At 40.9% G+C, this 23266-nt stretch overlaps 1 protein-coding gene across 1 annotated transcript; it reads right to left on the bottom strand.

Moving 5' to 3' along the window:
• Nucleotides 1–22134: 22134 nt before the first annotated feature.
• Nucleotides 22135–23052, bottom strand: LOC134477511 (mas-related G-protein coupled receptor MRG-like). The gene has a single exon (XM_063255638.1). The coding sequence runs from the start codon at nt 23050–23052 to the stop codon at nt 22135–22137; it is 918 nt and encodes a 305-aa protein (XP_063111708.1).
• Nucleotides 23053–23266: the final 214 nt, after the last annotated feature.

The raw sequence follows: 23266 nt of genomic DNA, 5'->3' as shown, positions 1-23266 counted from the left end.
GTGCCCCCTCTAAAAGTGAAAGATACAGGTTTTCTATGTCCCACATAACACGTGGTCAAACTGCGATGGATCATTTGCATTTATAGTCTACACTGTATTAGCAATGGTTGCCTTAGCCATTATTTTCTAAGTTCTTGACCAATGACCAAGTATTACTCACTTCTGTACCCTCACACTACAAAATATAATAATTTACAAAAGGCAAGCACTCAGTATTTGTTGCACTGCATTTAGTGTTTGTTCCTCTGGATGAAACAGAACATTCATATCTTTTGGGGAAAGGTCAGAGAAGGATGTGTGGTTATAAGTCAAAGAAGGGAACATATGCAACCAGTGCTTCCTATAACTGAGACTAACTTGTAGAAAAGAGGTCACAAGGCTAGAAAAGCCCTAGAGAAAAGCTGTCATGTAATGAAAAAAAAATTTTTTTTAAGAGACAAGATCATACTATATTTGTAAACTGGTTCTGCACTTATGGGCACAAGTGACCTCCCTGCCTCAGTCTCCCAAGTAGCTGTGATGACAGGCACACACTTACTATGCCTGACTGAATCTGTGTGTGTTTGTGGGGTGCTGGGGAACACATGCTAGGCAGGTGCTCTACTACTAAGCCCCTAGGGTTTTTAAAATGAGGCTTCCTATATAGAGATAAGAAAAAATAAGCATCACACAATTCACTAGTTTGCTGAGGAAACTCCAGGTGATACAAATTTGAGTTAATGGTCTTTACCCCAAAGTACTTAAATTTAGAAAAGCAATGCATGTACTCAGGTCACTAAGTGTACCCCAGACATAACACCAGGTATGACACAAAAGGCCAGGTAGATAAACAACAAAAAGGCGCCCTAAGCATTCAGAGTTCAGAGTCCCAGTAATCACATCTCACTCATTTCATCAGTAAACTAGGGATGTGGTGGTGGACTGACAGTTGGTGGTCAACTTATAACACTAGCTGAACTGAATCAGTGTGGTGCTGAGCATGGAGGGCCCACCTGAGGACTGTTGCCAACAACAGAAGAGTACCTGGAAAGGAAGACGTGGTGTTGGTGGCTCTCCTGTTGCCACTGTTTCTCCTGGGGAGCTTATTGAGCTTCCTTCCTGGTATGAACTTGGCTGTCCTCATTGTCAGGACCTTGTTGTCACTGAGGATGGCTGTGGTACTTTTTGGGGGAGTTCTAGTCCTTAATTTGAGCACTGCTTCCTGGCTCCAGTGCTGACTTGTCAGCCCACTGGCACAGACCCTTTAGCTTCTACCACTGACCTTGGGGCCTTCCCAATGCAGATCTATGAAACAGACTTGCATGAGTCACTGTTGTGGGCTCTAGCCCATCAGCTGGACTCGTGGAGGGCAATGTCATGGGCTTTAGGTCTTCATCTGGACTCATGCAGAACACTGCCATGAGATCCAGGCCCTCAGCTAGATTCTTTGGGTCTTTAGTGTGTGGACAGCTCTCCTGAACATTTTTTTGTATTTGACTCTGGGTGACTATTATAAAATAATTTTATAAATTATATGTCCTGTGTTAAAATTGTTTTTCTTGCAAACCCTGACAACAGATGCTAAATTTAATTTATATGTATCCAGTTCTTTGCAGAAATAGTTATAAATACAATAGGAAATTAATTTAGATGGCATTAGCTTAGATGGCAGTGTAACTCTAGCTATAAAATTCTGATTTTATTAATCTATAAAGAAGAGAATTTAGGCTACCAAGGAATTTCAGAAATGGAAACCAAACTAAATAGAAGGACAAGAAGGTAGTTGTTACCATATTTCCCCCCAAATAAAACCCGGTTGTAGAGACTTCCGGGAGAACATGGCAGACAAATAACAGCAGCCACACAGGCTCTCTGAGATTACCAGCTTAGAATCCAGGAGAGGTACCATGTGAGGAGTCCCACGTGAGGGGAGATGTACCTTGCCAACCCAGGAACAAAGTAAGCTGAGAGAAACCAACTGGAAAAGCAATCCTGATGCTATAACAGGAACAGATAAAATCTCAATGCGGAAGCTGGATCAGGCGCCATTGGAAGCCGTGATTTGAATTTCCTGCTGCCAATACTGCGTCCCAATCCATGGCAGGGAGAGAGGCGAACAAAAGCTCTGAGAGCGGGAATCAGTGAACCAAAGGGCGTTGAGAGCGGGACTGGCTCGACCTGCAGTGAATGAAATGGGGACCCTTTCATTGACTAGGAGTCTCCAACAGAGGACATTCTGGGAACAGGCAGACTAGCTGGAACACAGCCCTGCAGTGACTTTAGTCGCATATTCCCCTCTCAAGCGGGAGTGGTGGGGAGTGCTTGGCCTGGTGACTCCACGGACTAAGATCCTGTAGGCTAGCCCAAATCAGGTCCATGTGCCTGGTGGTGCATCCTAGCAGTGAAACATTCAGTAGGTTGACCTGGAGGGGCGGGCCCAGCAGAGGCTGCCCAGGTCTATGTCTCCCTAGTACACTGCAGTGAGCGGGAACACTTAGCCGGCGGATTCAAACAAACTGCCACAGACAAAGAGAAAAAAAAAAAAACCGAGCCTCCTACATACGCTTGTATGGAAGGAACAAAAAGTATGGGAAAAGGGAGCAACAAGAAAGGGTCCTCAGTCCCCAATCCTGAGAACACTGATCCAGGAAAGGTAAAAGCAAAAGAGAATGAAGACAGAAAACATGCAATATCAGACACGGCACCTATAGATATAAAACGGTATCTCCGGAGCCTCATAGACGACTTCAAAAATGAAGTATTTAATGAAATAAAGCAAGAAATAAGTAGAATAGTTAGAGAAATGCTAAGTACCGCCCAAGAAAAAACAGATGGTGGAATGGAAGAACAGAAAAAAAGGGGAGAATTGTTTGATGGAGAAAATAGAGAAAACATAGAATACGTGCAGCAGGTTCACAGAGATTACCAGGAAACTAAAAACTCTATTGAAAGCTGGCATAACAGCTTGAAAGAAACTAAGGATAGATTATCAGAACTGGAGGACAGATTTGCAAGGTGGGAGCATGAAATGAAAAACTTCTTAAAAATAACAAGAAAACAAACAGCAACAATACAAAGACTAGAAGATGACAAGAGGATCTATAACTTAAGAATTAAGAACATAAAAGAAGAAGTAGGGACTCAAACAAATGAACTATAAAAGCTATTCACAGAAATAATCCAGGAGAATTTCCCTAATTTAACAAAAGGTAAAGATACTCAGATGTATGAGGCATACAGGACCTCAGCCACCTACAACCCAAACAGAGCTACACCCAGGCATATAATAATCAAAATTCCAGAAATCCAATATAAGAGCAGAATATTAAAAGCCATCAGAGACAAGAAACAGATCACTTACAAGGGAACACCCATCAGAATTACAGCAGACTTCTCAGTACAAACCATCAAATCACGAAGAGCGTGGGGGGAAATAATTCAAGCTTTGAAAGATAATAACCTCCAGCCAAGATTGATATATCCTGCACAACTGTCCCTAGAAATTGATGGAAAAACAAGGTGCTTCCAGGATAAAGAGGAACTAGGGGAATTTGCAACCACCAATTCAACTCTACAGAGATTACTGCAGGATATTCTAAAAATGAAAAATACCAAGATTCCAGAAACAGTGGCAGAGCGGCCACAATGAATAGAGCAGAAAGCGAAATGAAGAGGACAAACTGACAATTAGTGACAGAACAAAAGCTCAACAGAAATGAGGCAGAGAAGATTGGATGGTAGGAACAGCCATTTTGGAGAAAACAAGACACCATAATAGGTAGTGCTGATTTAATATCCTCTTGTTTTGAAGTCCCATCAAGCTTTTGTTCTTCTGTCTCCATCGGTTTTAACGTGTTGTATCTTATTGGATTTTATTATATGTGATAATATAAACAAAAAATTTTATAGACAAGGAGATTATACAGAAACCATTGTTCATTCTCTGTTAGTTGATTCTAAATACCCTGTAATACTGTCATTCTCTTGAATGGTTTTACATTGTCTTGGTATGTTTGATGCTACAATATATGAAGTTATACCCAAAGATTTTAAGGGAAGAGACACTATGGTAACTACTATTATGTCGAGATTATCTTGTGGTGAAACACTATTTTGCTTAAATGGCTATGTTTTGACCTGCATTGTTTTGTTGTTACGCCCTCTTTTTTTTTTTATCTCAATCTTCTTTTTATTATCTACTTTTTCATTTTTATCCTTTTAATTAAGGGAAAAATAAATAAAAATAGCAGGATATATTATAGTAACCCACACTGATTTCCTATTAACTTGATTTGGTACTCTGTATTGCTCTCACCATCTTGTTTTGACTGATTTTCCTCTATTCTGTTATGCTAGATAGTACCAAGTTTGAAAGTCTAGGCAACAACTGTGAAGACAGTAAGATCCATTGTGACGCCCATTCTGGTTGACTATTATCTTCTTTTGAAGTCCTCTAATGTCTCCAATGTTTTGGTTTTATTGGTCTTATTCTTTATTGTTTTGTTCAATTTTATTATAACTGATGATATAGGCAATTCTTTTTAAGATAACAATAGGCATTATGGTAACCATTGTTGATCACCTTGTATTTTGTTTTTACATTATGTATTATGTCCATCCTTTTGATTTGACTGACTCTGTCCTGGTATATCACATTTGGTTTTACTTTCTTCAAAAAAAAGTAATAAGAACTGTGGGAGTAATAAAACCCAAAATGTGTAATTGTCATTGTACAAAAGAAAGGAAAAGAAAGTTCTCTAAAAGATATAACTGCATATATATTTAAGTGTATAAGATAGATAACCATATTACTGAGTTTTTTTGAATTATTGAACAAAACTGTTTGCAGTCTCACTGTTTGAAAGTCCCCTCTATATGCTTTAATTTTGTAACTTCAACAACTATTTCTAAGATGACAATATGTAATTAACTAGGGAAAAAAAACTAATCAGAAGAATCTCATTGAATTAATTGATCTGATAGCACCATTCTCTTTTCTTACCTTTACCATGCTCTGAATTTTAGTTTTTATTATTAAATACTTTAATGCCTTCAAAATGTCAAAAAAAAACCCCAAGTTGTATATTGACTTTTGCTCCAAAAGGTACAATTAGGGCTTGTTTTCAAAGAATGGCTGATTTTTCTCATATACAACAAATTAAATTTGTTACTTGATTCATGCACAAAAATCTACATTTATTCAAGTACTGTCTTCTTCTTCTGGAACACTGTCATAACTCTCCAAACCCCTAATTCTGGCCTGCACTACTACAACTGCAGAATCATATGTTCCAATTTTTCATTGGACTTTGTGTCCATGTAGCCTGCTCATAGTGCACTGGCAATACAGCTGTCAGTGATTTTATCCCATGAATTCTTCGTCCAAGTCACAACCTCTTGCAGGCTGGTCATCACAAAATTTCCATTAAATCAAATGTTAATTGAAGGTTTATGACACAGGAGTGGCAACAAAAATCACAGTTAAAAATGATGGTCCAAGCCAGGCATGGTGGCACACTCCTGTAATCCCAGCACTTGGGAGGCTGAGGCAGGTGGATTGTGGCAAGTTCGAGACCAGGCTACAAAGTGAGCCTAAGGCCAGCTTGAACTGCACAGCGAGACCCTGTCTCAAAAAGCCAAAAAAAAAAAAAAAAGTTATTAAAGAATGATGGCCCACACAAAAGCAACAAAAAATTGCAGGCACAAAAATTTAAAAACTTTTCTTTCACACAAATGCATTACATATGTTCACTACAACACAATGTAATGAATAAGGAAGATTCATATTACACACAGGCACATCTGTATTATCAAATATGCATGTTATTCACACGTTGTATCTACTCCAACTGCTTATCCAGCCATAAGTCTCAATTCATCTGTTTACATAGGCATTTACTTCTCATCCTAATGTATCTGCTTGAGTATTTACAAATATTGAGTTATAAAGTATATATTGTATTCAAAATAGCTGCCCATATCTTCATACATATTTAAATCAAATAATTGAAAGCAGACTAAAACCAATCAAAACCAAGAATAAAAGCATTAATACAAGAGAGATTATGGTAGCCATTACTGATTTCCTAGCTGGTCTTGAAAGCCCTTAAGGATCTCATTCTTGTGTTTTGATTGCTTTTATACTATTCTAAATTTTACTAACTTATTGTGTGTGAAGGTATGGACAACTATTTTGAAGAAAACAAGAGACATTATGGTAGCCATTGTGATTTCCTGCTGTATTTTTCTGAAATCCTATGTTATTTGCATTGTTTTACTCTGCTCTGCTTTGTTCTGTTCTATTCTCTTTAAAAATAAAGTATATTATAATGTATTTTAGTGTAAATGTCAATATTATTTATATTTAATTAATACTGTTACTACTTTATAATTCAGTACGTTAGTTGTGTGCTACCACAGATCTACTAAATGCTGATGATCTTGATGGGGCTTATATTCCAAACACCCTGAAAAGCTTATTAGGGCTTATTTTCTGGTTAGGCCTTATTCTGGGGGAAATATGTTGCTGACACAAGCTTTTGTGGAAAGAATATGATGACATCAATGAGCAGCTTTCACAAGATGAAACATAGTGAGATACAAGATAAGGTAGTAGTATAAGTCATGAGTAATCAAAGGAAGGTAGAAATGGACAAATGTAAGCATCTTTCCTCTTGTAGAAAGAAGCCAATGGAGACCAAACAATTACATATGAAAAAAGAGAAATCAGAGAGGTGCAATCCAGGAGTTACACAGAGGGAAAATACATCACGGTCACTCAGCCTAAGGGGAAAGGGGATATTCTTTTTCTGAGAGGACAAGTTAAGGATAAGGTGAAGGGACCAAGAGACGAAGACTTTTGTGGTTCTAAAGGAATAGATTATGAAATTAAATGCAAATCTAGCTGAGCATAGTGGTGCACACTTGTAATCCTAATCTCTGCGACTCAGGAGGCTAAGGCAGGAATATATGAGTTTGTGGCCAGCTGGAGAAATACAGTATGATACACATCAAAAAGGGGGAGGGGCAGAAAAGGAAGAAATAAAGAAACTAAGTGTAAAGCTAACTTGTTAAATAAGCTTCAAAATACCAGAATAAGGACTACCTTCGAGCCTAAAAATCCTAAAATAAGCAAATAAAGAAAACAAGAAAAGAATATATTTGTTCATTCAACAAACATTAAGCCCTTTCTATACTCAAAATGTAATGATTTGTCTGAAAAAACAGAACTGAGGCAGAGAGATATTGATGCCCAAAAATAATTATAATACAATGTGATCATGTGCAATGAGAGAGATTTAAGCCTATGGCATGGGCCTATAATACCAGCACTCTGGGAGGCAGAGGCAGGAAGATCTAAAATTTGAGCCCAGCTTAAGGAATTTAGGAGAACATGTCTCAAAACAAAAATTTATAAAAACCTGGGATTGTAGCTCAGTGCAAAAGCCATACACCTCATCCCCAGTACCAGAATGGAGAGGGAAGAAGGGCAGGAGAGGATGGAGAATATTATGGTAGTATCAGAAAGGGGTTTCTAATCCAGTACAGGAAGACTAGAGACAGGTTGGGAAGTTTAGGCTTGGTGGACAATGTGATTTCTAGGCTAAGACTTAAAATCTTAACAGTTAAAACATCAGGTAGGATCAGATAAGTTAAAACAAGAAAAACTAGGCAGGTGTATTTTGGGAATGAGCATAAGCAAAGGCAAAGATGGGAGAAATATCACTTCAAGTGAGGTTCAGATAAAGTTCCATCTCTGAGAGACTTCCAGGAATCCAGCTCATACTGACATCTTCCTTTCCAAACTACATGCCCTGTCCAGACCATCTAATTGGCACCTATTTGTGCCCTATTCTCCCACTGCCTCATCCACATTAACTTTCTACTTTATTATATGAATGTATAAACCCAGCCATAAACAATGTTGTCATTAAACGCTGACATGTTTCTAAAAGATTTATTAAGTTCTATGTGGGAAACAAATCTTGAGAACACAGGGGATGTTTGATGAACTGTATTAAATTATTATAAATGATATAAAGTTGTGAAAAACATTTCAAGTTTTTTGAAAGAAAGTACATCAATATGAGTAAAACTTCTCTGGTCACAGTAAAATCCTTGCTATACTTCTCTTTATTTTAAGCAAAGAAGTAGTACTTTCATACATGACTTTTAGAAACTTAGAAATAGTTACACTAAGCATGAACAGTCTGACATGTAAAGAAGCAAGAGAAATAAAAACTCTCCCATATCAAGGTGATTATGAACTAAACTACTAAAGGTACTATAAATTCAGCTCTCTAAAACAACACAAGAGAGTCATTTGGATCAAGGACATAAACACTTATTTTGGCCACCTTACAAATAACAAAATTCTTTTTTTCCTTATTTTTTTATTTTAAAGAGAACAAAAGAAAACAGAATGAAATAAAGCAGATCAGAATAGGAAAATGCAAGCAACACAGCACTTCTCAACAAAACAACTGGACATCAACAGTAGCTAACATAATGTCTCTTTTCTTTGAAATAGTTGAGCATACCTTCACACACAATAATATCAAACATAACAATATAGCAAAAAAATATTCAAAAGAATGGAAGCATTACAGGACTTCAAAACCAAATAACAGGAAATGAACAATGGCTGCTATAATTCCTCATTTTCCTCAAAAATTGTCTATAACATCACACATAATAAAATCAAATAAAACACAACAAGATAGAACCAATCAAAACAGAAGAACAAAAGCATGGTAGGACTTCAAAACAAGATGATAGTAAATCAGCAATAGCTACCATAATGTCTTGTTTTCTTCAAAATAGCATTCATACTATGTCACATAATAAAATCAAACAAAACAAAATAAAATCAGACCAATGAATGAAAGCATTATAAGACTTCAAAACAATATAATAGGAAACCATGATTACCGTAATATTTCCCATTATATTCAAAATAGCTACCCTTACCAAAATCAAATATGAGAAAATGGAACTCAATGTGATAGGGAACCAGAGAGTGACAGGGGTAACTAGACCAGTATTTATGGATAGGTTGAACAGATAGGCTTTAATAAATAAAGAAATACAACTAGATATCCAGCCCAGGAGTGAGAAAGTTTGGAAACAGGTAAATAGCAGGTTGTCCCCCCCCCCCCCAATACGAAACCATGAGTGTTGGGGAGACCCAAAAATACACAGTTCATTCTGGGGGAGCAAAGGGGAGGAATAGTCTTCAAAAAAAACACCAGAAGATATAGCTAATAGTGTATCAAAAATTAAAACCTCTATTACTCGTACCACTCTGCTTGGTTAGAACTTGTTCCATCCTAGTCTGTATACAAGCACTGGATCTGAGGGCACAAGCAGCTGTCCCAAATGATATCAGGACATAGCACAGTGGTCATCTTTAATTTCCTATTAACTCAATTAGGATCCCTGTATGACTTACACTGTTGTATCATGACTTATCTTAGTTAAATCTGACTTGTTTGATTGCTGTTTATTATTGACAGATTTTATTCAAAACTGTTAGGTTGCTGGTATCAAGTTGAATATAGACAATTATACTGAAAATGACAATGATTCACCATGAAATCCATTCTGATTTGATTACTACCTGTTTTTGTAGCTCTACATTATCTACAAAGTTGCATTTGTTAATTCTGTTATGTACTGATATGTTCAATTATACTTTATCTGATGATATAGCCAATTCTGTTGATAACAAGAAACTGCACAGTGACCATGGTAGAACCCCTTATACAGCAGTTTTATATGTCTTTTTAGTTTTATGTGTCTATAGGAAAATGTTTAGTTCTGTCCTGCTTTGTTCTGTTTATCCCTCTAATATAGAAAGGATAGAAATATATACTAAGACTCATGCTTGCATAAAACCTATAAACAGTTTATGAGAACTGATCTTATGACAAATGATGAAATGAACAAATACTTTGAAGGAAAGAAAGGGGCACTGAAGTACCCAGTGCTGATCCTGGAGTGTTTTGATATGAAATCCAGCAATATTATTAATCTTTTTTCAGCAGGATTTTAATCCAGTAAGTTTTGTTAGGTCTCAACATAAATGAGATATGGATAAATCCGTACATGTCTAAGTGTATAGGATTGATAGCCATATTACTTAGTTTTTGTTGGATAGTTGAACAGAAAGAACTGTTTGCAGTCTCCCTGGTTGAATTCCCACTTGCTCTACTTTTGTATCTTGAACAACTATTTATAGGGGAACAATATGCATACATCAATTAGCAATTTATTACCATTTCTTTCTTTCTTTGAAAGTATTTACTATTTCTGCCTGTTTTCTATTTTGTCTTTCTTTAAATAATAATAAAAAAGAAAAAAAAACAAAAACAAAATAGCTACCCTTATCATCTGAAAGCATAAAATCTAACAAAGGCAGAACAAAGCCAAACCTAATAAAATTATGTAAACAATGCAAGGTCTCAAGACAATAAAAAACTGACAGTAGTTTCCACCTTTACCTCCCTTTGCTCTTTTTAAAAAAGAATTTTATTTAAAGAAACACTAAACAAAACAGAAAATGGGTAGAAATAATACATACTTTCAAAGAAAGAATAAACAGTAAGAAATCACTAGTTGATATTTACATATTGTCCTCTTACAAATAGTTACTCAAAGATACAAAAGTGGAGCATATAAAGTGGGGTTTCAAACAGCGAGACTGCAACCAGCTCTGTTTAACAAAAAAAAAATCACTCTGAGCAAAGAATAATAGTATTGCTTGGTTTCACATTATAATCCTGGATCAGCACTGGGTACTGTAGTGTCTCTTTTTCTTCAAAGTATTTGTTCATTTCATCATGTGTCATAAGATCAGTTCTCATAAACTGTTCATTGGTTCTACACATGCATGAGTCTTAACATGTATTTCTATTCTTTTTATATTAGAGGGAAAAACAAAACAAAGCAAGACAAAACAAAACATATTCCTATAAAACACATGAAATGAAAAAATGACATGTAAGACCACTGTACAACGACGAATTCCTTCTCTGCCTCATCTCTGCTATTCTATTTTTCTGCTATTATTTGTCCATCTTACTCCTTCATTCCACTGTCTGCCCTGTTCATTGAGGCCTCTCTGTCACTGTTGCTGGAATCCTAGTATTTTTTTCCTCTTTCTCTCTGGAATGTCCTTCAGTATTTTTAGTAGGGTTGGAATGGTGGCCATGAACTCCCACAGTTCCTCCTTGTCTTGGAAATGAATAATAAAATTCTTAAAATACTGCTCAAAACAACTATAATTTTTAATTGAACTACAAATTTTTTCAACTATGAAACAAGAAAAATTGTCTAAATCTAATCTAATTGTCTACAAGCTAATCTAACATAACTATTTATTGAAATTAAATTGAAAATAACAATTGTAGTTTTATGAGATGTTAATCAGTATCCAGAGGATTTTGTTAAGGCTTTTCTTATTAACAGGAAAGCTGACATGGCTTCCTAATGTATTTCTCTGTCAACATTAGTAAATAAAATCAATGTGTTAAAAAAAAAACTAGGTGAATAATTTACAACAAAATAAGCGCACATACACACACAAAAACTTACTTATTTGTATAATCCTTTCCCAAAATGTATTCTAAGGAACACAAGGTCCACCAGACTTTTTTTTTTTTTTTTTTTTTTTTGAGACTGGGTCTCACCACACAGCTCAGGTTGGCATTGAGCTCACTTGGTAGCTTGGAATGACCTCCAACTCTGGCAGTCTTCCTGCCTCAGCCTCCTGAACGCTGGGATTATAAGTGTGTGCCACACATCCCGTAAATCTTTAAAAATAGGTTTCCCAATCAAATCAGCCTGGGAATCAGCGCTTACAGGCTCCCTGCCCTAGACAGTAACAGTCTCAAGAGCATAGTGAGAACCTGTTTAACTCATAGTTGGCAAGTTTACTTAACCATGACACATTTTTTCCATAATTCATGTGGCAAATTTTCTAGAAAACTTGTACTCCAAAGAAACACTTCGAGACAATTTAATAAACATCGTTCTATGTTCTTATTTCACCAGTGACCTGGCCTGATTTAGTTATAAAAAAATAATTTCCCAATTAGAAACCCTGTTTTCCACCAACTTTTAGCAATGCGTACAGAACAGTCTCTCTCAACAAAAATACTAAATTAACTGGTTTTTCAACTACAATCCCTTACACTTTTCAAACTGTGGTCTGTTAATAAGTTACACACAGACACACACACAAGGACGCGCGGGCAGACTTCGGTGGTTTAGTCAAACTACGGCCTGTGATTCATTCATGAGTGAAGAGAGGGGTGTTGGCCAGAATTTTTTAAATGAAAGGCTAGGCTACAAAATGCAGAGGTACTCTGACTGGAGGCCTCGCGCACACTCACTGCCAGCGCGTGCAGCCCGCGTGGGCGCTGCGGAGCGGGCCGGCCTCCCCACGCAGACGCTCTCCTCTGAGGGCGGCGGCCAGTGCACGCGGCCGCCCGAACACCTCGGAAGCCGGCGCCCCGCCCCGTCCCTACACCCGGCTCGCTCTCCATGGCCTCTTGGTGCAGAGCAGGGCCGCGTGCTCGGGTGCGAGGCTCCCACAGGACGGGGGGCGCCCGCCGGGCAGCGGGAAGCGCGCGAGGACGGGGCGGCCGTGGAGCAGACCCGGCACCCGCACAGATGCGCTGTCCGGGCCGCTGCGCGGTCACGGCCCACACAGGATTCTAGGGAGTCGGCGCGCGCAGCGAGAGCCGCCGGGGGAGCAGGGCTTTCTTCTGAGACTGGCCTCCGCCTTAGGCCTTGACCTCGGCCTCCAGGGCGCCGGTAGCTGGGGCCCAGCCCACCCCACTGCAGCCAGCGCTGGGCCACCCACCTGTAAACCAACCTGGACGCCGAGTTACCTCAGGGGAAGCCGTGCCTCACCGACACTTCCGGTCCTCCTTTTCCCGCTCAGGACCACTTCCGGTCTGCTTTTTTTGCACAGGGCTTCTTCCCATACTGCTTTTCCCGCTTAGGGGCACTTCCGGTCCTCCTTTTCCCACAAAGGTTTCCTGTTCTGATCTCCTTTTCCTGCCTAAAGGCTATTGAGTTTTTCACATTTGAAGGTTTGCTGTGGATGATGTATGGGTAACCTTAGGAACTTGGACAAAATATGATGTTTTCTTGTTTTGTCCGTTTCACAGGTAAAACATACACAAATTCGCGATACAGCTATCTCTTAATACTAATATTTTATTTGTAGATAATTTAGTGTCCAGCAATAAACTGTTTCACGTACATAATTATTTTACTCTCCACAAAAATCTTATTATTATATACCTTTTGCATATTAGGAAACTAAGATGTAGAGTTCAATAAACCGAGTTTAGGGCCTCTGGATCTTCTTCCTGCTCTATACCCTTCTCCCAATCATCAGCACTGCAAGGTTTGAATATTTTGTTCCTACAGAAGTCATATTGATACACATTGTCCCTTGCACAGGTGTTGTGAGATGTAGCCTTCAGACTGTGACTGAGTCATGAGCACAGGTGCCTCCTAAGACGACTTGACAGCATCACCCCTTTTGGGCTCTTCTTTGCCTTCCACCAGGGAGAACGCAGCACCCCTCACCTCTGGAGGATGCAGAAATGAGGCGTCCTCTTGGAAAGATGCAGCGAGCCTCAACACCTGAGACCCACAACCTGCTGGTGACTTGATCCCGAACTCAGTCTTTAGAACTAAAAACAACAATTTGTTAGTTATAAATGACCTAATCTTGGGTGTTTTATTATAGCACCATGAACAAACCAACACAGTTGGTAAATATAAACTGTGACTTCTTCCTATAAAGATTTAAAATAATTGTCAGGATTTTTTTGTGACTGTCATTTCTCCTTTTCCAAAGTATCTTTCATAGATACATGTTTCTACTTCCATGGAAAGCGCTTTGTCTTCAGTTGCTGTGCTCGTCTACATTATATATCAATAAATTCAAACTCTTAATAAATCTCAAAAATGAGCATACTGTTCAATGCACAAAACTATGAGTACTGTCAAAATGAAGAAAACAGGACCCACCAATAGGTGTGCTAGTTACAATTATAAACTGAATTCTGAGGAAGATCAGAGAAAGCTTTAGAATGAGGGAAGTCATCATTTGAAGGATGAGTTTTTAACTTTTGAAGAATTTAGCAAAAACGATAAATGCGAGGACTGAAATATAGCTCAGTGGTAGAGCACTTGTCTAATATGCATGAACCCCTATGTTCAATCCTCAAAATGCAAGGGGAGAGACAAAAAGTTTCTTGAGTTCTCAAATTAATTCTAAGGCCTTATGAACCGTGTTTAAAATTCTGCTTTTACATACAATAAGATGGCCTGTGAAATAACCATCCTCTAATTCCTTGGAGTGACATAGCAAAATAAACCTCAGGAGTTTACTCCACTTTGATTTCTGAAGTTTTAGTGAATTGTAATAACCAGTATTAATGAAGAAGACAATTAAATTGGTCATTACTTGTATGTGGTACCTTATAAATGGTACAACCTTTTTGGGAAGCACCATGGTAAAACACCTTTTTTCTTTTACTCCTGGAAATTTATATAAGGAAAAACATGGAACATTTATATAAAATATGCTTATTATAACACTATATAAATAATAGAATAAAATTAGAATAACCCAAATATCAAAATATAAGAAGTGTTGCATAGAGCACAGAGGCCTGTAATTCCAGCACTGGAAGAGGCTGAGGAGGGACAACAGCATGTGTGGTGGCCTCCCTGTCTCCTTAGGGAGACTTGCCTTGGCAGCAGCAGCACTGACTCAAGAAGCAAAAAAGTTTACATTGGGGCAGTCCACCACTGTTTACCCACTACATGGACTAACTGATGTAATTTCACACACACACTCCCTGCCCTGATGACTACTTCCGGCTTCCAAGTCCACCTGTCACTCATACAGAACTACTTACAGATGACTCCCACTCCCTTCCCCCACATCTCCACACTCCTCTCTGCCACCTCTGACACATGGTTCATAGATGGGAGCTCAACAAACACAGACAACCAAGAGAAGACAGATATGCCACGGTTAACCAGTCAAAAGTCATAGAGGCAAACCCACTATTGCCTGGGATCTCCTCACAAAAGGAAGAACCTGCTGCTCTCAGCGGGCCCTTGCACTGGCAAGAGATAAGGTCATAAACATATACACTAATCCAAAGTATGCCTTCAGTATCCTTCACTCCCATGATGCTATCTGACAAGAAAGAGATTTTATCAACAGTCAGGACTCCTGTCATTAATGCATATCTCATCCTTAAACTTCTAGAGGCAGCACAACTTCCAAAATAGGCAAAAGTTATTTATTGCAGGGAATGCCAAAAGTCTACACACCTCGTTGCTCCTGGCAATGCCTTTGTGGATATACAAGCTAAGTTAGCTGCACAACAGCCATGTCCTTCTCCCACTGGTTCCAAATACCCTGTCTCTGCCTCAGAACTCACCAAAACAACTGCAATTACTGCACAAACCAGGTTACACACACAATCCTCAGGGATGGATTTTCCAAGGGCCAGAACTTGTTCTCCCAGACCAGCAAACCTTAAACATCAACACTGATTTACACCACTGTTTTCATGTAGGATTACAGGCACTCCATAGGCTTCTGACCCTGACAGTCACATGTCCATCTCTAAAGACTACTCTTAACCAGATAGCTCACACCTGCCAGGTCTGTGCTAAAACCTCCCCTCAGACACATGTACCTTTCACACCCACCAATTTCGTGGACGTACTTCTGGTCAGGACTGGAAGATAAATTTTACACACATGGCCCACCACAAAACTTTTAAATATCTTCGTACCTTTGTCTGTACCTTTTCAGGTTGGATAGATGCTTTTCTCACAGCCAGGGACACTGCTGATGTAGTCACGAAAGTCCTATTACAAGAACTCATTCCTAGATTTGGTCTACCTCAGAGTATTCAACCAGTCTTTACTTCTCAAATCACTCAACAAGTATCCTAAAGCTTACACATCGCTTGGTGCCTACACATCCCATATCATCCACAATCCTCAGAAAAAGCAGAAAAGACAGATGGTCTCATAAAAATACACATCACAAAACTCATTCTAGAGCTACACCAACCCTGGTCTCAACTCCTTCCCTTAGCCTTGACCATGCTCAGAGCACTCCCTCGAGCTCCTACCTTTCTAAACCCTTTTGAACTCTTGGCCAATCATTCTTATTCCACAGTCTTCCTCCTTCCCAAGACCTCCCTCCTCTGGCTGATTACATCCCACTTCTCACCATTCTTTGACATGAGTGATGTCCCACTCTCTCTAGCCCAGCTCCTAGACCAGTGACAGGTACTACTTACACCTTTACCTTCCCTCTTTCAGACAGGGGGTAATTGCCATCTGATAATTGCCAACTTCACCCTTCCCAGCTCCACACTGAGTTTTCAGAGTCCCTACTATTATCTTACGGCATATTCCCTGACCTTGGACAAGACAGAAGCTGCAAAGCAGGTCTCAGAGAAGGTAAGCGATGGGCATAATTGCCTTGGGGAGGCAACACTGTGTTGAAGGTGGTTAGCCTGGTCCTAACACCCCACCCATGGCATGTCAACACCAATGTGCTGATCCCTATTGGTAGTAACTCTGTGAGTGGGGATGCAAGCTCATAGGCATAGAAATAGACAGAAAAATTTGGAAACAATCTGACCCATTCATCTCAGCCTGGTTTGAGAATTACAATGCATGGTGAGATTCATGGTCTGGAATGCAGCCAACCCCCAATTTCCTATGGGCAAAACTTGGGCCCCTATTTTCATCACCCAAATGACGGAGCAATTCCTTCTCACAGTAACTTTCTCACCCTACAGGCAAAACTCATAACCTCACCCGCCATCTTCAACATCCCCAAATCACCTGCCTGACCTCAGGAAGTATATCCACATCGAATTCAACCTATCCCTCAACTCTTGCCACAGATATATATGACCGTAATACACTCCACACATCTTACTGAATGCTGGATCTGTATTCCATACCAGCAAAATGTTTACATGGCTGCTCCAACATTTTAGAACACCTCTTACCTGTCTCATCCACATAATCCAGCCATAGTGGGACCTCTTTCTATTTATGGACTTCCTGACTGGCCAATCCACCTCACCTGCTTGGTATCCCTGTCCCCAGATTCCTCTCACCAAATAAGAAATCTCCCTCACTGCATTCACAATATTACTTTCAATTAAAACCTAGCCATCTGCCCATTCTGGAGCTGGGTTTTAGGCTGCAAAGCAGGGGCCTATACCTGCCTTCTGCTCCAATGGACAGGGTCCTGTACCCTCATCCTTTTAGTTCTGGCCTTGGCAGTAAATTCTCAGAGGCCATGAAGACCACTTTTCTATCCCAACTTTTGGATACTTACCTCAGCTAAGAGACAAGGGCTGTCTATGTTCCAGTTTCTGTAGGTGTGAGTATTCTCTCCTTCCTTGGAGCTGGCCTTGGGGGAGGGAATAGGCACAGCAGTCCATTTGTATTATCAACTCTCTCTAGACCTTCGTCAACAAATGCAAGACATCACCATCTCTAGCCACTCCCTACAAAACCAAATTAATAGGCTTGTGGCAGTTATTTTCCAAAACTGCCATGCTCCTTGATGTCTTAACTACTATTAAAGGGGGAACCCGTACCGTGCTGGGGGAAGAATGTAGTTACTTCATGAATAAGCCAGGGATCATCATGGGCAAGGTAAATATTCCCCCCAACTACCTAGAGAAAAAGTGCCAACAGCTAGACTATGGATATTCTTCTTCCTCACCCTGGTCCTGGGAGAGTGACACCTTGAGGTCATAGCCTTTCTTCTACCTCTCCTGGGTCTCTAATCTTTGATGATGACCTGTGTCCTTAAGGTGCCTTGTCTTTTTAAAGCTTTTTCTAGATTTCTCCAATCTAGGATACAAGCCTTCACCAATGATGGTACCAGTTTCTACATGGGAGTTATCTGATGTCCTGAGACCTGACATAGCCCCTCTCACAATGCCCCTGTTCAGCAGGAAGCAGCCAGGAAGAAAGTTGTTGCCCTTTAACAACCTAAAGATGGAATGATTGGGTTTAGGCCCATGTAAAATTTACCAGTCATCATAATGGCTGACCAACATGGTAAAGGAGCCAAAAGCAACAACTCCTAAGACTTCCTCCTTCTTCTTCCCCCAGCCCAAATTAAGCCTCGTATCTCATGTATACCAAAAGATCTCCAATCCAGTACTAACAGGAGCTCTTGTCCAGCCCCAAGATGCTCCCAAATGTAGAGCTGACACAAGCTTGCTCAGCTGTTTGTTCTCCTAGAGGGAGCTTGTGTCTCTCCTGTAGCCCTCCAGTGTCTGCCATAGTTCTCTTTTGCTCTCTTTTTCTCTTTTTATCTCTCAATTACACTGAAAAATCCTAACACCCACCATTCTGCTCATGGGCCTTTCAAGGACATTTTAGATCCCTTACAGGGTGAGATCACACAGTACTTGTCTTTCAGGGCCTGGAAGATAAGTCTTTCACTTATCAAAATCCTCTCCCTGCCCATCCCTGTTGGTACAGGTGATAGGGTTTCATCTTTGCTATGGCTGAATAGGATCCCACTGTATATATATATATCTCATATTTTCTTTACCCATTCTTCAAACAAATAACTCAATTAAAAACAGGCAATAAAGTCTGGGTATAGTGGCCATATCTGTAATTCCAACACTTTGAGAGGCTGAGACAGGGGAACCTCAACTTTGAGTTCATTCAACCTAGATAACTTTGACACTCAGTGAGATCATCTCTCATGATTAAAAATAAAAAACCATTGGGGAGGTAGCTAGTGTGTAGGTTCTGGGTTCAATCCCCAATGCCGCACAAAAGGGCATAGACCAAAATGTATATATTTTAAAAGAAGACATGCAGATAGCCAACAGATAAAAAATGGCTCAATGTTAATGAATTGTCAGGGAGACAGAAATCAGAGACACAAGGAGCTATTGCCTCCCTTTGTAAGAATAGCTGTAATCAAATGGATACAACATAGCAAGCATTGAGGAGGATGTGGAGAAAAAGGAAGCCTTACACAGTTGGTGGGAATAGAAATTAGTGTGACTATCACAGAAAGCAGCATGAAGTTCCTCAAACGATACATGCAGAACCACAGCACAACCCAGCAGTCCCAGTACCAGGTGAGCACCCAGGAAGTGAGACCCACATGTTACAGGGACACCTATGTCATGTTTCCTGAGGGGTTGTTCTCAGCAGCCAGGAAATGCAACCCACACCTTCTCTGCATTCAAAGACTCTGGCTGCCATCTCCACCAGCAACCCTGGTGTCTGCCTCCCACCCTCTCAAACACACTGGGGCTGCACCAGCACACTGGTCATTGCCTGGGTGACAGAGGAGTCTCCTGCTCTCTACTGAGGACACTGTGGAGGTGCCGGTCTCCCAAGTTTGCACGAGCGCGCTCTCCACCACCCCCCGTCCTCAGATGAAGTCAGCCCAGCAGCATGAGGAGGAGAAGAGCTTCTGTGAACCTGGGCAAAGCAAAGGGCCCTGGCCTCCAGCACTGAGCACTGGGCACAGACCTAGCAGGACAGTCAGAGCTGGGGAGGTGAAGTCAGGGAGCTGCAGGGAAACAATGGTGGTGTGACTCAGAGGTGGCAAAGAGCCAGCAGGCCAATGTTGGGGTTGTGGAGAGTGCAGCAAGCTTCACAGATAAAAGGGAGCACGAGAATCTCATTTTGTGATTTGCTCTTGTTTCTATTTTATTAGTACAGGTGCCAGTTAATAATGATGTCATTCACTGTGCACCTTCTCACCACGTCTTAATTCCTCTTGTCCACCTCCTCCCCTCCCCTACTCCTCCTTCATCCTCTCCCCATGTGCCAAAGCTCTATTTCCTTTCTTTTTTCTGATTGTTTTCAGTTTCCCTCATCTCCCTCCCCACTCCTCCATCTCTTGTACTCTTTCCCATTTGAGAAAGAGCTCCCTGCTTCCTACTATCTCTCCTTCATCCTGCTCTTTCCTTCTGTGTTGGCTTTCTCATGTGAGAGCAGCCAGGTGATAGTGAAGCTGTGTGCCTGGCTTTTTTCACCTAATGTTATGGTTTCCAGACGCATCGCTGTCCCTACCAGAGCCTCAGGCGTGTCCTTCTTCGGGGCAGAGGACACCAGTACTCAGCAGCACCACACTGTGTTTATTCATTCAGCTGCTGAGGGCCAGGCAGGTCTCCCCAGGACTTAGCTGTTTTGAGGGCTGCCTGCGCATGGGCGGGCAGTGTGTGGTAAGGCAATGCCTTCAACTCTGACAGGGGGACCCCCAGAAGGGGAATATGTGGGTCAAAGAAATTTCTGCTTTTAGTTTTTTGAGAAATCTCCACATAAGTGGTTATAACTAAAATGAATACGTTTCTAAGAAGAAAAAGAAGAACAAATGGCCAAGAAATACATGAAAAAGTGTTCAACATCCAAGACTGTCAGAGAAATGCAAATAAAAGAACAGTGATTTTCCATCTCATCCCAGAAAAACTAGCAATCATTAAAAATTCTCAATGAAGAATAAAATTGAGGCTTCACTAAGCAAATGTATGCACCTTGAGACCAACGTGTTAAGTGAAATAAATCAGACACAGAAGCTGAAACATTGCATGAGAAACTCAGACTTTAAACAAAGAGCAAAATAGAAGACAGATAATACAAATTGGAAAAACAGATCTTTCTCAAAGGGGAAGGGGACAAAGGTACAGAGTGAGAGAGAAAAATGGGAAGAAAAAGGGGTGAAAAAGGGACTTAAGATGTCTTCTGTACATGCACCAGCTCCAGGAAAGGAATGGAAACATCATGCACTACAAACACACAGTAACAACTAAAATGAAAAAGAAAAATAAATTAAATAATAATGAATGCTGGTGCAGGAAGCACCATCCGCTATATTGTTGGCAGGAATGGAAGCTAGTACAATCATTTTGTGATTTCAGAGTAACAACAACAACAAAAGCACATTTTGAAGATTGTAATTTATGATAGCATAAAAAAGTGCTTGAAAATTTCCTTTAGAGACTTCAACTGGGCATGGAGACACACCCAAGTAATCCCAACACGTGGGAGGCTGAGGCAGCAGGATGGATGAGAGTTCAAGGCAAGCCTGGGCTACAAAGTGAGTTCAAGGTCAGCCAGAACTGCATAGGGAAGCCCTGCCCCACCAAATGTCTTCAGTAACTGTATTGTAGTAATAATAAGTGTATATGAATGTATACTATCTAGGAAGATGATCTCTGATTACTTAGGTTTAACCACGTAGTAATAAAATGACAAATTCTTCCTCAATGAATGTAAGCTATTTCTAAGAAAGCACTGTTTTTATCTTTGAAAATTTTCTAAAATGACTAAGAAGGTCATTGACTTAAAATTATAACACATGAAAACTTTACATAAAGCTTTATTAACTTGGACAACACAGTACATTCTCAAGAACAAGACCATGGGTCCCTGGCATTGAGGGCAGATCCAAGCAGATGGGCTCCCATTTGCCTGAAGAATTGCACAGCACAGGCTGAGCAGTCCAGTGCACTGAGGGAGGCTGAAACAGGGAGGTTCCCATGAAGGATAATGTTTCCTCCTCATAGCACATGGACTCCACCTCCAAGGGGATTGTGTTACCAGTGCAAAGGGTGAGCTCTGTAGGGTTCAGAAGGCAAGGTGGGGGGTCACACTGTGTCACTGGAAAGCGAGGCCTCTCATGGAGCCCGCTGAGCACCCACAGGGTGGAACATAGGTGGATTTAAATGCTCTGCACAGAGGCCGCCTTTCACTTGCTGTGATAAATACATGTAAAAAGTGGTCAGCATAGCAGCTTATTGACCTGCATGAAAGCAAGAAAATACTTACCATAGTGAGAAAAGCTCAGTGATATATGACAGGACAGTATCCAGGACAGCACTGCTCAGACAAAGAATGGGAGCCAGACCCGCACTGTCCCAAACACACAGGGAAGTTCAAGGCACCAAATGCTGCAGCGAGAAAGGCTGGGCTTGCAGACACTGGAAACCCTTGTGTTTGTGACCTGGCTGGGGACAGAAGGCACAGGCAGAGTCCCTTAGGAGCCCTGCTGAATCTGCTGGGTCACTACAACACATGCACTGACCCTCAGGTGGAGTGACCAGAGGCACCAGAAGAGGGGTCCACCTCCTCCCCCATGGCCCTCTGGAAAACTTCCCTTAAGCGTAGGTGGCGCCTCTGCCTCCCCATTCTCCCTGCAAAGTAATAAACCAAGGGGTTGACACTGCTGTTCACACAGGAGAACAGTGATATAAGCTTGTTATCATAGGGGATGTGGGGGTTATCAGGGAGGAAGGGTCCCAACATAGGGAGGGCCAGACTTACAAGGGACACAGCTGTGAGGGCCACAGCGATGTACAGCTTGCGGGGTGGACGCACCCGGGAGCTGCACTTGATTTTCAGCAGCATAATCACAGTGCACAGTAGTGTTGCAGACAGAATAACGATGATAAACAGACAAAACCATTTAAAAAGTGGTCCACAAAGTTTGTTATCTATTAAGTCATAGTCACAAAACATTCTCCCCAGCACACTTATGGAAATGGCCCAGACCCAGGTCAGAACACACACGATGGTGGACGTGTACTTCGGAGAGTGCAGTCGGTACCAGATGGGGAAGAACACGGACAGGCAGCGGCCCAGGCTGATGGCGACCACCAAGCAGAGCCCTGCTACGTAGGATATGAGAAAGAACAAGTTCAAGTATGGAAGAGGAAAACAGATGTTATGAAAATATGCAAATATTTCTCCCATAAAATCCACTACCAGACAGGCGAGGAGGCTAAAATCAGCCAGGGCCAAGTGAAAAAGAAAGACAGAGAAGCTGTCGCGCTTGACAGTACAGACCAGAAAGAAGAGGACGAGCCCATTGCCCCCCAGCCCCAGGAGGGAGATGACAATGCCAAGAGGGCAGATGATCTTCATGGCCTGGGTGTATGCAGCATGATAATAGCTTTTCTCATCCGTCCTATTCCAGGGACTTGAGGTAGAATTAAAACAGGCCATTGTGGGTCACCTCGACCTGGGGATGTTTTCACTGTGAAGACCCTGTGGAGAGAATCATTGCACAAACTCACCTGGGATGAGCCAGGTATAGCGTCCTCCCGGCCTCCTCACGTCTCTAGTCAGCTGGCGATCTCCAGCACATGTGTGTACCGGATGCTGTGTACAAACACTGTGGACCTAGGACACAGCCCCAAGCAGAGGAGAAGCTAACAGC

Source organism: Cavia porcellus, unplaced genomic scaffold (genome assembly GCF_034190915.1).
Source record: "Cavia porcellus strain 051 isolate PalLab524CR breed Dunkin Hartley unplaced genomic scaffold, mCavPor4.1 scaffold_9, whole genome shotgun sequence".
NCBI classification, from domain to species: Eukaryota; Metazoa; Chordata; class Mammalia; order Rodentia; family Caviidae; genus Cavia; species Cavia porcellus.
Note: the sequence above shows the minus strand (reverse complement) of the source record. Positions and strands in the feature narration are given on the sequence as shown.